The 12,378-nt window shown below is 47.7% G+C and overlaps 1 protein-coding gene across 6 annotated transcripts in view; it reads left to right on the top strand.

The window, feature by feature from the left end:
* Positions 1–12,378, top strand: part of PXN (paxillin) — a 44,460-nt gene that overhangs the window by 13,666 nt on the left and 18,416 nt on the right. Inside the window, exon 1 of one of the 6 annotated variants that reach the window (XM_054082391.1) lies at positions 8,698–9,333. The exons of 2 other annotated variants lie outside the window; for them this stretch is intronic. In XM_054082391.1, coding sequence (XP_053938366.1) covers positions 9,234–9,333 — 100 coding nt within the window. In that variant the 5' untranslated portion in view covers positions 8,698–9,233. Of the gene's footprint in view, positions 1–8,697; positions 9,334–12,378 lie in introns of those variants that run through there. 3 more of the 6 variants (XM_054082387.1, XM_054082389.1, XM_054082392.1) reach the window with 3 other exon arrangements.

Genomic DNA, 12,378 nt, shown 5'->3' with positions numbered 1-12,378 from the left:
CTTGCTGCTGAAAGAGGAGGTGGCTTTACTTTCACTCCTGCTTACCCTTTTCTGCTCCCTCACCTGGCTCTTTGGACATCCCTCTTCCTTCTTGCTGCTGCTGTGCTCATCTCTCCAATCCAAGAGAAAGCAGTCAGCTTTTTTGGCTGGGTGTGTATTGTGTCAAACTGGGTTGCAGAGGGTCTTGTGAGAGCCAGAGCTAACACCGTTAAGTGGCAGCAGCACATGTCTGCAAGAGGGAGTGAAACTTCTCCATTTTTGGTGTTGGTGAACTGTTAATTCGCCTTTCTGCAGCTTATGAAACTATCCATCACTCCATGGTGCGCACTGTCCAGTGGACTCTGTGCTCCATTCCCACTTAAACCCTGATGTAACGTGATTTCCTTGCCTAGATGAGCTGCAATCAGCAGTTGCCCACTTATGATCTCCAGGTGGTAAGTGCCCTGTAGTGGTTATAAGGTGTCCTCTTAGGTGGGCAAGCTTACACACTTGTCATTTCCACCTGATGGCTCTGGAGTGCAAGCGAACAAAACTTTGCTGCTGCCCAAAGATCTGGAAGCCACTACTGTGTTCACGCTTTTCTGATTTGCCGCTGCTTATGGCACTAAGCTACGGCCTAGAAACTGCTCAGAAGACTTATCTGGTACTGGATTAGCGTGTGTTGTAACCTCAATACTGGTACGACAGTTTTCAGTTCAGCTCAGACCCAACTGCCTACAGTTATGCAAATCTCAACCAGATACAGTCCACCCAGGGCTTAAAAAATGCCCTTGTCCGTGCTTATTTCAGGGAGCACACAGAGAGTTGCTTGGTAGTAGCTGGGTGCCACCCACCTCTGCACTTGGCAGTTTTTCTTCAAGTCCTGTAGTCCAGGGCTGAGCAGGGGCTGGCACACAAATTATGGCAGTGTTTCCCACTCTGCTCTGCTGTCCTTGTAGCTTCTTTTACTCTCTGCCTGCCTGTTTTTCAGAAAGGTGAGAGAAAAAGTTGCTTAGTCTGGGTTTCTGGGGAGCGTAATTTTGTGCTAGAGGAAGAAAACTCATCTGCTGGATGAGACAGATGACTGACTGTCCCGGCAGTTATACGTGCTGTTAGGGAAGAAGACGACTAGGTAGTCTTGCAAGACTAGGGTCTTGCCTTTCATTGCACAGGGAGGGCAAGCCAACTTTTGGCAAGATATAAATGACATGGTATCAGCCTGATGTACCCGGCTTGGAAAGTCTCCAGCCTTGAGCTTCTGTCTATTTCATTTACCAGAACTGTCGTTTAAAATCTATAGTGCCGTGTTTCCTGCTGTTTCTCGTCCCATCCTTGGACTCTGCTCTGTTTAATGGAGGTCTCCTCTGTACCAGATTTGTAAGGTGTTTGTAAAATGGCAGCGCGCTGTGACCTAGCGTTTGTGGAGCAGCGGCATGCTGATGTAGCAGGAAGGGTCTGGTTCCTCAGATAGCTGGCTTGGCTGAGCCCCTCTTCCTGTAGGAGTACAAGGGAGCTGGTATTTTCATCAGAGGCCTTCGCCCTGGGAAATTGTCCCTGAGGGGTCAGTTCAGTGGCAGCTTGTTTGGTTTTCATGGATATTTTTGTTGTTGTTTTGGCAGAGGAGAGCAGATCTTGTTGGCCTTCTCGGAACGCTGATCCCAGTTTCTAGACAGTCTCTGAGGGAAGCCAGCAGCAAATAAAAATTCTTACAATATGCATGGGGAGGGTTACCTTGCTATTTTGTGCACATAAGGGTAAATAGAAGACTAAGAAGGTCGGTGCCTTGGCTGCCAATGCTTTTATTTTTAATTATTTTTTCTATCTAGGATGTTAGCTGGAATTCATACCAGGTCCCTATTGAGATGGTATTAACTGCTGGTGTAAAATGTTCACACTCACTCCAATCTGTTCTTTCCACCAAACACAGCCAGGATGCTGTTTTACTCTTGGGTTTGAAGAGACCAAATGTCCTTCACTTTTGTCTGGGCCAGGGTGCCTCCCTCCCGGAGACAGTTAGTCAGTGCTGGCCACTTGCTGATGCCTTTGTCTGGGGCTTCCTGGAAGTGTCTGAAGATCTGTTTGCTGTCAGGCAGAGATCTGAAACAGATCTTGCCCAAGAAAAGCCACTCTAGGAGAGGACTGTCAGAGGTCGTACTTACCTTCCTGGGGGACCAGAGCTGTTTCCAGTTTGGCATTAGACAGAGAGAGAGAGAGAGATTGAGACTCTAATTCGTGCAGATTGTTGTCTCTCGTAATCCTTCTTCGGGTTAACTGTAACTGCCATAGGAACACCAGTCTGTTTGCTTCCAAAGGGAGAGGATTCTGATAAAAGAGTTAGTAGCAGGTGGAGCTCATAGCAAGCTGCAGATTCAGACTGAGAAATTCCAGCTTGCATATTTTTAGTATAGGCCTGGCAGTCAGACTTGCTTTCTATTCTGATATAAAATGGACTTGCCATGTTAGGTTGGGCTGTTTAGGGCTGCGTATCTCTGTTTCTGAAAGGCAGATGATTTTTCATGCTGTCAGTGTTAGGGTGAGGACTCTGATTTGTGACCTCATTGGAATTTGGGTACAGTGGCTGCAGACCTTCCTGCCTGTGGTTGCTGCAGGTCACAGCCTGTTACATCTACGTAAAACAGGGTGAATGGAGGTATAAGTTTAGGGTGTGGAACTGTCAACTGCTGTGAGTGAAAAATGTGGCTGAAGATGGCTTCCACTTCTGCTGTTACCGCTGTAACTTGTGCGTGGGACAGTCCTCTGAGGGCAGCATGACTTAAATCGTGGTCTTCTGAATCACCAGAGGTCATGAGCTGGAGTTCCGAGTAAAGGCTGGTTAAATCTGCGTGAAGCGTTTTACATACCACAAACTTTTCTTGTGCAACTTCCAACTTCTCCAATCAGTAAACCAGAACCTGGCTTTGTGCTCTTAAACTCTGCGCGAATGATGAGGTGAGCTCTGCCTGTGGCTTCTGCATGCGTTCTGTCACAGGATGTGCTGGAGCTGTGACTTGCAAATCCTTCACAGACTTCACCTGACCCTTGTGAAGATTGTCCATAGAGCAGAGGAAGAGCTTTTTGACTAAATTTATCCATCTTTGGTAATTGTTTCCTGTTGTTTGGGACTTAATTTGAGAGTACAGTGAATCCAGATAGAAGGGAACCACGCAAGGGATTCTCTCTTTTAGCTTCACACAGCTGTGGGTTGTCTGTCTGTGAATCGTGAGACAGAGGCATTCAAGGCTTGTGCTAACTGTGAAACTGAAAACGTGCGTTCGTTTAGTAAGGCGGAACTTAAATTCAGTTTAAGGCACCAGTTCTCAGCATAGTTTTTTTTTTCCTGGCGTGAGCTGTTTGCTGCTCAGGCCTGTAAACAGAGGGCAGTAAATATGGTTCTTTGCACTTCAAGTGTGGTGAAAGCCATGCTATAAAAAAGAGGATGCTGTGTACAACAGGAAATAACCCTTCCCTCCTACCCTCCCCAGCATTTCTGGAAATGAGAAATAAATGGGAGGACACGCCTTTGGGAGGGAGCAAGCTCTGAAACCAGAGATGTCACAGTGCTGCTAGAAGTTCAAGTGCTCCGCTTGGAGGCAATACGTGAAGAGTACAGCAGCCAGCTTAAACTGGATTTGTATGGCCTTGCTTAGCTCTATGCTGTCCTTAGATCTCCAGTGCCACTACGAGTTTGTTCTTCCTCGTGTTTCTGTTAACAGCTTTGAAATGCAACAGCCACTGCGGTGGAGTGGACAGCGTAGGTCGATTTGAAGAGCTTTAAAAGGCTAGACTTGATTTAGCCATTTTTTGGCTGAGAACTAAACAAACCACATTCATACTGTATCTTCTTTGGAAATTGGTCTGACAACCTTACTGTTTATTTTTCTGGAGCATCAGGTACATCCCTTCTGAAAGGAGATGGTTCTTAAATAGCAACTCGCTTCCAGTGTGAGGATGCCAAGCAAATCTGTAACATATTGAGGAGTATTTCTGTATGACCACATAAGCAGTTATTTGCCCTGTGAGATGTGACTTCTGTTGTCTGGGGCATCTAATGACTGCTCTGAAGTGGTGAAAAGGGGATGAAAGTTTTTCTAAGGAAGCTGGAGGAAGGCAGAATGACTATGTGCTTCTCTTTCGTAGGTGCTGGTTCATTTCTCTCAGCTGATTTGAGCTGGGGTCTGCTGTGGTGTTCAAGAGCTCAGTGGAAAAATTCTGGTCCTACAGGAGTCTTTTGTGATTCCTTCCCACGGTTTGGACCATAGACCAGAGTGTGCTCTGGGTTTGTGTTGTTTCAGCCAGGAAACTGTGCTGACTCAGATCTTCGAGGCAGTTGCAGTGTCTCAGCGTGCATGCTGTGTTGATGATCCCATGCCCTGAGGGTCTGTTTAAGATTAGGTTACCTTCCTGCCAACTCGGTGCTATGCACAGAGCCAGCACTTGAAGGATTTCCCAGCCTATTGCATCAAAAGATGCTAGGAGGTGGACCCGAGATGCTCGCGCAAGGAACTAGGCTGTGATTCCCAGGGACTGCTGGTGTCAAGCTGCAGACTGCCTAGCTGGTTTCCTATGGAATGCCTCTCTCTGTGCCCTTGGAAGCCTTGCTGCTGGGTTACAGGGACACTAGCTGTGACCCCTCGTGATGCTGGCACCCTGGCCCCCTCACCACGCTGACGGAATGCGCCATCACCAAGATTCAGTGAAATGCTTGTGTCTGTTTGAAAGGAGGTGGTGTGGCCGGTTCCAGGAAGGATCTTGCAGTGTCCTTTGTGGTTTCTCAGCATGTGTACAAACAGCCCTCTTCCCCCTCAGAGGGACCTGGTGGAAGTTCTAATGGTTTCTGTTGGATTTTAGTAGCATACAGGGTTAGCTTATCTTTAAAATGTTATGGTCAGGAGTGGTCTGTGTTAAACGGTAGCTCGGGCTGGTGGCAGGAATGGGATGGCACCAAGAGGTACGTAAGGTCAGCAGCCCTGCTGGTTGAGGTGTGTTGTAATCCTGGGGCTGCAAAGCCCAACCAAAATGTCAGTGTAGGCTCAGGTGGGAGTGGCCGGTGGTGGTGAGGGAAGTCTCCAGAACTTAAAAGCATTTTGGTTAGTCCCGTCTCTTGGTTGCTCCGTTTTTGAGATGCAGATTAATTATGGGACTTAGACAGGAGGATGGGTGATTTTTTTCAACTAATGGCAAGGTGGGGCTAGATTTTACCGTTTGTGTCCTGGCCTGAGTTTCATAGGTGAAAGTAAGGTATTTCCTATGTAAAGCAGAAGTTTTATTCACTGATTTTAGACAAGGGCTAATTTCTGGCATTGTTCTCTTTAAAACGTTTTCTAAAAGCTGCTGAAGACATAGAGTGGCTGGAGCTCTGCTTCCAAGAAATGTAAGGAGTTTATCTTAAAAAACCCAAACTAACAATTTAGCAAACTTTTACAGGATTAGGAAGTTGAACTGGTTCAGAAAGCATCTGGCAATCAGCAGGGTGTGTTTCAGGAACAGCATGGGTGTTATGTGCTGGGGGAAGCGGGGCTCACTGGGCCCTCCCCTTTCACTGGCAGCGTTGGGTGGTGGCGGCTCTGCTGAAACTGCAGCACTCAAAGGGGTTTGCATTTTATCCCCAAATGTGCAGTGAGCAGTTACTGATAAATAGTTACTGGAATAGCTTTGAACAGGCTGTGTTTGCACACTCTTTTACAATCCTATGCCTGGGGTGGTAGTAGGGCATGTTAGTTGGCCACAAGCTCTGGAACAGAGCATGAGTCTCAGTGGTTGGAACAGGAAGCCACAATTATTGCAGCAGCTGATTGTGCAGACCACATCTCGCAGCGCAGTGCCTTTGCTTTGTGTAGACATTTTTTGATAGCGATCCGTGCGTTGGGTGCAAGGGCTGCTAAACTGGGGAAAGCCAGTGGGTTTGGCTCTCCGTATTGGAGTTACGGCATACATGGGATTCACGGTGGCTGCCATCACATGGTTTTGGAAGCAGCTCTGTCACAGGGTGAATTCTTGCTTAGCTCGTCTCTGCAGCCTCCTGTAGTTAGGCATAACTACTGCTGGATGGTTGCCTTTGCTGGCAGCATTTTCTGAAGCACCCATGCAGGTTTGTAAGACAGTGCCACAAATGCATGGTCTCGCTTACTCTTAAGGGGCAGTGCTGGTTTCAAAGAACAGGGAAGCTGCAAGGATTTTCATGCACACAGTTTTCTGTTGGCGTTCAACCTGCCACATATTGATACTGTTCCTGACGTTGTTTTTATTACACAGTGACACAAGGCATGACTTGCACACCAATATTTTGAGAAAGCCCAAGGCTTTGAATAAACATCAGTTGCTGGAATACATTGAAAATAGCTGAGCGATTTGTTTGACCATGTCGTCTGAACTTCCTCTGGGCAGGTCTAGGCAATGTGAAGTAAAAATACCAGTGGCTGCTCTGTACTGGTACTCCAGCAATTGTTAGGTTTGGGGAATGACTTCTCTTTTGTATTGTGAATTTTTGTGTCCTCAATAACAATCCTGGTTCATGAGAGAGCAGGGAGCTGTTGAGGTCCTGGATTCTAACTGCCTTCTCAACATATTGGTTACGTTTTGGAAGACTTCTGAATTTCTCTTTCTCAAAATGTTTTAGAAAGTAAGCCAAGCTATTTTATGTGCTTTCTGTATACAAGAACCAGAGAACTTCAGGATTCTAAGAGCATCTAATCGCACTTGAAATTTTTAAGTCGAATGTAGTCTTTGTGTTTCATTGCTTTTGTAGCCTCTCATCTTTTCACATTTAAAACCATTGATAAGGATAGAAAACTTTACAAACTTGCTATTGCATTCCTTTTACCTGAGAGCTAATGCCTGCATTCATGTTTTTCCTGTTTCTGATAATTCTTTTCCACTTCGCTGAGAAAAGCCAAAGCTGCAGTTAAGAAGGGAATTCCTGTTGTTAGCGTTGCTCTTTGGGGTTTCCCACCCCTTCCAGACTCAAGCCCAAGGACAGCAAGAAGTCCCATATCAAGGCAAGGTCTTTTTTAATGCAGCTCTTCTAGAGCATTGCAAATGTTTCTTTTGAGAGGCTATTTAATAAGATAAATATACCTCAGCTCCCCATTCCTCTGCAGCTAGTCACAAGATAAAACTGTCAGCAAAAGCCAAGGATTTGAATCCAGTGTCTTCCAGGTACTAAGAAAAAAGGGCTGGAGAACAGCGTGTCACTCTGCAGATGAGGGGTCTGCAATTTATCTTAAGCCGAGTGAGAAATGATAATCATGTAAGGTCCATGTCCTCATTTAGACCAGCCCTTATGGCTGTCTTTATTTCCATTTGCCAAGCCTCTGGGAACTTTCTGCTGCCTAAGCCAGGAAAACCTGGAGCAGTTCTAGTTATTTGGGTGTAGAGGGATGTCGGGAAGAACAGGAGAGGTAAAGACACCTGTTCACTGCAGCTGCATTAGAGGAAATACTGCAATGAGCTTGAACATCTCATCCTGATTCCCCCGTGTCTGGGCCATCAGGGACACGTGGCAGTGGAGATGCTGGGGAGATGGGATGCTGAAGGCAGTTGCTCTGTGTGGTGGCTAGAGGAAGAATCCTGTCTCCAGTGTCGCTCACTTTCCAGATGGCCGATGCAAGAAGCAGAGCTACAGGCAGTGTGTGGTGTGATGGATGTGCAGATGTGGCTTTCAGCTGTTGAAAATGAAAGGCTGATATCTAAGGCATTTGAAGTATCTTGCCTCAGTTATGCTTCCATTTCCTCCCCAGCAGTAGAGGAGATGTAGAAGAAATTTGACCACCATCCTTTTGATCTACTTACTCTATTGATACTGCTCTGATTTGCCGAGTCCACGTGGCTTAATAGCGCATCCTCTGTTGTTGAGAGAGAGAGATGAACTGCATATGGAAACGTGAGGTGGCTTTCCCTGTACCGGCACTAATGCTTTCATCTTTGGGCTGACTGAGTGTGCTGCATGTCTAGCCCTCACACAGGCGGGAGTTGTGCAGGACATTCAGTAGCTGAAGACTTCTTCTTAAGAGAGGAAAGCAAATTTGGATTTCTCTAAATTGCCTCACTTTGAAAAAAAATACATTTCAAAAAACCCTAGCATGCTTATGAATAGCAGAAAATGATTTCCTGCTTGAGCAAAGATTAGCATTAAAGCTGCTTGATGATGGTTGGCAAATGTGATTTTGTTGCTGCCTTGTCACGTAGGATTTTCCAGAACTTGTTTGGTTTTGTTCTGCTTCACTGTACTCCCTTAATCCAGGAGCATTTTTGAGATGCACGGAAGGCACAGGAAGAGCGGAGTGAACAAAGAGAGTGTTTCGATACGCACAAGAAGATGCATGTAAATGTTGTGGTTTTTTTTTCTTTTTAATAATGTCACTCTTGTCTATTGAAGAGGGCTGAGTGCAGCTCAGGTTTGTAGAAAAGGAGGTCGATGTGTGCATCAGTACAAAGAGGTCCCTGTGTTGTCCATTCTGGTTCTGTACCTCAGAACTGCATTGCAATCCCTAGGCTGGCATTACTGCTCTTATCAGACAAACCTGGGATGTGGGAAGCTGAAGAATGTGCCCCTGCGGCTGCACACAAGGCCGTTCCTGCCGGAGGATACTGCATTTGCAGGACAACGAGTGCTGACACGCAGCGATGGTGAAGATGCCTGCGTTGGAGCCCCTGGAATGTGTGAGCTGTTCTTCAGCCTGACAGAGGTGTGAGCTGGGGAGATAGCGCTGGAATGTGCGCTATATAACCTGGGAAGTGATTACTCTCTTGCAGCTTGAATCAGTCAGTGGGTCTTACCAGAAGGTATTGTCCTGCTTCTTCATCTGATTTTCTTGGTAAAACGGATTTTTTCTGAGTGGTTCGATGCATTAGATATCAACTTGAGAGTTCTTGTCCCAAACTGTCAGCGTGACAGCAGGGCTTTGGCAGATGCTGGAAACTACTGTGAAGCAATGCCATTGTTATTAAGAACCACTTGTATTTATCTAATGTACATGCAGAGCTGTGTGTGGGATTTGAAGGTCAGAATCCCTTGGACCTCGTAATTAATAATTATTTTTGGCAAAAAGGAGGGAAGGGAAAGAGGGGCAAACTAATGCACCTGGATCTCCAGATGTTTTTGAGTGCTTTAAAGCAGGAAAGGTATCAAACATTACATCATTCCTTAACTGTCCCTCCTCCACAGGAAAATCTGTGCAGAAAAACCACTTGAATGTGAACACAGATGTCGTCCCGTACTGGGGAGGATGTGGTTTGAGTAGCCCTCTGGCCTGAACATGATTTCAATTGAGCGTGTAATTTTTGGGTTGCCCCGTGGAGGGAGGAGCACTCCGTCCTCCTGTGCCTCTGCCTCCTGTTTGCAAGCAGCTTTACCAGGTATTTGGCCAAGTTACCTGAGCCTGTGGAGTGCACAGGCACACGCACCTTGAGATGCACCATGCGGCAGTGGGCAGGGGGTTTGGGCTTTATCTGCTGTGTGACTGCACCAGCATAGTGGTGACAAGCAGGAGTGTCTTGGTCGGTGTTTTTTTAGCAAGTATTCCTCACTCTTGCGCCCTTCACTGAGCAGTGCTCTGCTAACAGAGTGGAAAATACAGGTTTATATATGCACAGCCTGTGCGTGGGGGTGGGCTGAGCCCTACATAGTCTTTGGAAGCTGGACTGTGTGATTCCACACCACCCACATGTCTGTGAGCTGACGTTGTGCCTGTGGATTGTGCTTGTGGCTTCTTGTAGGGCTGAGAGTGCAAGAGGGGGTGGTCCTGTGGGGGAGCAGGGGCTTGGAGATCTCCTGTGGCTCTGTCTGGTTTACTTCATCGCTACAAAATAGTTAAATTTATCTTCTAGAGAGAAACGCACCTTTCATCTTTTAACCTTGGGAGATTCTGCCTCCCAGAGCTGTGACTGTGGCATTTGAGAGTCGTGTGTGGTTGTTCCCAGGGTACTGGGCGATAGCGTGCATGGAGATGCACGTCTCCTTGGGGAGGTGAGCACACGTGGCGCCTGCAGAAAGTTTCTCTATGCTTAAAATAGGGACAGGTTCCTGGCTGTGTGGGGATGGACAAGTGAGGTTATTTTACTGCCAAGTTAGTCATTGCTGTCGGGTTTCTGCTTTCTGTCCATGTAGGGATGTAGAGGTGCCCTCTGATGGCTGCTGGGTGCGTGGACTGCTCTGCGTCAGCGCCTCGGGTTGATCCAGTCAGCTGCGCCCTGTGCCTGGGAGGGAATAGCTGGTTGATTTACACCTCCTGCAGTGCTGTCCCTTAGGAGTTGCCTTGGGAAGGAACACTTCATTACCCAGTAAATCGATCAGACCTTTAATATTTCTATTTAAGCATTTAATATTTCTGTTTAAGAAGTCGTCACTGTAGTGAACTCACTCTTGTAACGTGAGATGCTGCGCTGCTCGATGCACAGCATCCGTGTTGCAGTGCATCAGGTTACAGCAGTCTGGCCCTTTTGCAGAAGATAGAGTGGGATGCATCTTTTTTCTGTTAATAAATCTCCCTTCTTTTCGCCCATCTCTTATCTCACACTGTGTTTCTGGTAGTGTTAAAAAGTTGCACAAATCCTAAATAAATGCATCCTGCTTTGGGGCATCTTGGGCTGAGGTGCTGCCTGGGGTCTGCTGTTGGACCCTTCGGATGGGCACAACTCCTCAGTCCAGCAAAACTGAAGGAAACTGCAGTTGCTGATCGGAGTGGATGGGGAAACAGTTTGTGGGGCTGGAAGCAGGAATGGGAACGGATGTGAGCAGAGAAGACCTTCCCTCTGTTGTGGCACTGTGTTGGAGGGAGCAACGGGGGCATGGGGGGGGGGGGCCGTGGGGCCTGCAGAACGTGGGGGTGAGCCAGCTCAAGGAGAGGTCCTTGGCCACCCAAACCCAGTGTGTGTGCCTGTCTGGCTCCTGCCTTGCTCCGCTCCCTGTCCCACGGGGTGTGGGGCCTTCATACAGCGACTTTGCTATCAGTTGTAAAGTTGAGTGCGGTTTGAGTCATCCAGCGATTCCTCTCCAGCCTTTTCTCCTCCCTTGGCTTCCTGTTCCTTGCTCTGCCTTGTTTGCTCAAGTCAGGAAGGGGGAGGGTATGGGGGAAGTTAATCATTAAACTGTAATGTCTTCTCCTTAACTCCTTCGCAGCCCGGCGGCAGAGCGCTCCTGGCTTCCCCAGACCCCTCTTCTCCTGCAGACTTGTGAGAGTAAAGCAGTAAATCCAGCCGCGCTCCCTTCGGTGCCATTAGTAAAAGCCGTGGGTTTCTGCCTGGTGGCTCATTTAGCAGAGAGGAACGGAGGAGGAGAGTTCTGCAGCGACACGGTTACATTTGCCTGTCCTGCAGCGAGCGCTAGGGTGGAGGGTGGAAAAATGGTTTGGGTCCCCTCTGCAGGGCTGGAGCAGCCCAGCAGCCTCATGAGGCTTTCACTTCCTGGTGGAGTTGGATTTGCCTTTGTCATTGGCGGGGAGAAAGAAAAACCACACCTTCTCGGGTAGCACTTCTGTGTGCACAGCCCTCCAGTCATAGGACATGCCTGGGGGAGGGAGTTGCAGCCCTTCAGCAGTCCCCTTCAGGTACGTGCCTTTCGCTCTAGAATCCACCAACTGCTCTTTTGCTTAAAAAGAAGGTTAAGTTCATTTTTCCCCAGCTGCAGAACGCTTGTATCCCTTGGAGAGTCTGCTTTCTGGCATATTTGGCCCCTCTAGGAAGATGCCTGTGGCTTAAATTAGTCGGAGCATCTTTTTGGCTAAAGGAAAGGTGTGTAGAGTTAATGTAACGCAGTGTTTAATTTGCTAATGGCTGTATGCTGCTCTCCGAGGGCCGGACCACTTATTTTTTTTTTCCTTTTATGATGCTTTGGTTTGTGGAAGAGAGTGAATAGAAAAGCAGCACCTTCCTCATCTTGTAATGCAATAATGCTGTCCTCCATGTGACCCTTTAATATATTCTGTTGAAGGGTTGCTAAGTGGTGTGGTCTGCTCCGCTCGGGCAGTAAGTGGCTTTGAGCTGGCAGGTGCCTGCCCGCTTCCTGCTGGTGGGCAGCCATTAGGGCGAGCAGTTGGTCGATTGCTATTCTGGTGCCACCTCATAACTTCAACTCCTTGTGGCGGAGGGCACTGCAGGATGGATGCGCTCTGGCTGAGCCCTTGCATCCCAAACCTGAGTGCAGAGTACCTGCAGCGTGCAGGAGGAGAGAGAAAAATCCTGCTGACTGTGACTGCCTGAAGACAGTTGGGTCTGCGCAGAGAGGAGGGAGCCTGGGGGGTTTCTGAGAGCCTCCTCTCCTAATTCTGTCCACATTGCATTACTGTTTTCTGGCAGAATTCCACATCTCCAAGAGACCTGTCAGGTATGTCCTGATGCTTTTATAATGGAGAGCACTGATATCCCTAGCAATCCAGCTCCTCTCTAATAGCCTTAAAGAGGAGT

This window comes from Cuculus canorus, chromosome 17, assembly GCF_017976375.1.
Source record: "Cuculus canorus isolate bCucCan1 chromosome 17, bCucCan1.pri, whole genome shotgun sequence".
Classification (NCBI taxonomy): Eukaryota; Metazoa; Chordata; class Aves; order Cuculiformes; family Cuculidae; genus Cuculus; species Cuculus canorus.
Note: the sequence above shows the minus strand (reverse complement) of the source record. Positions and strands in the feature narration are given on the sequence as shown.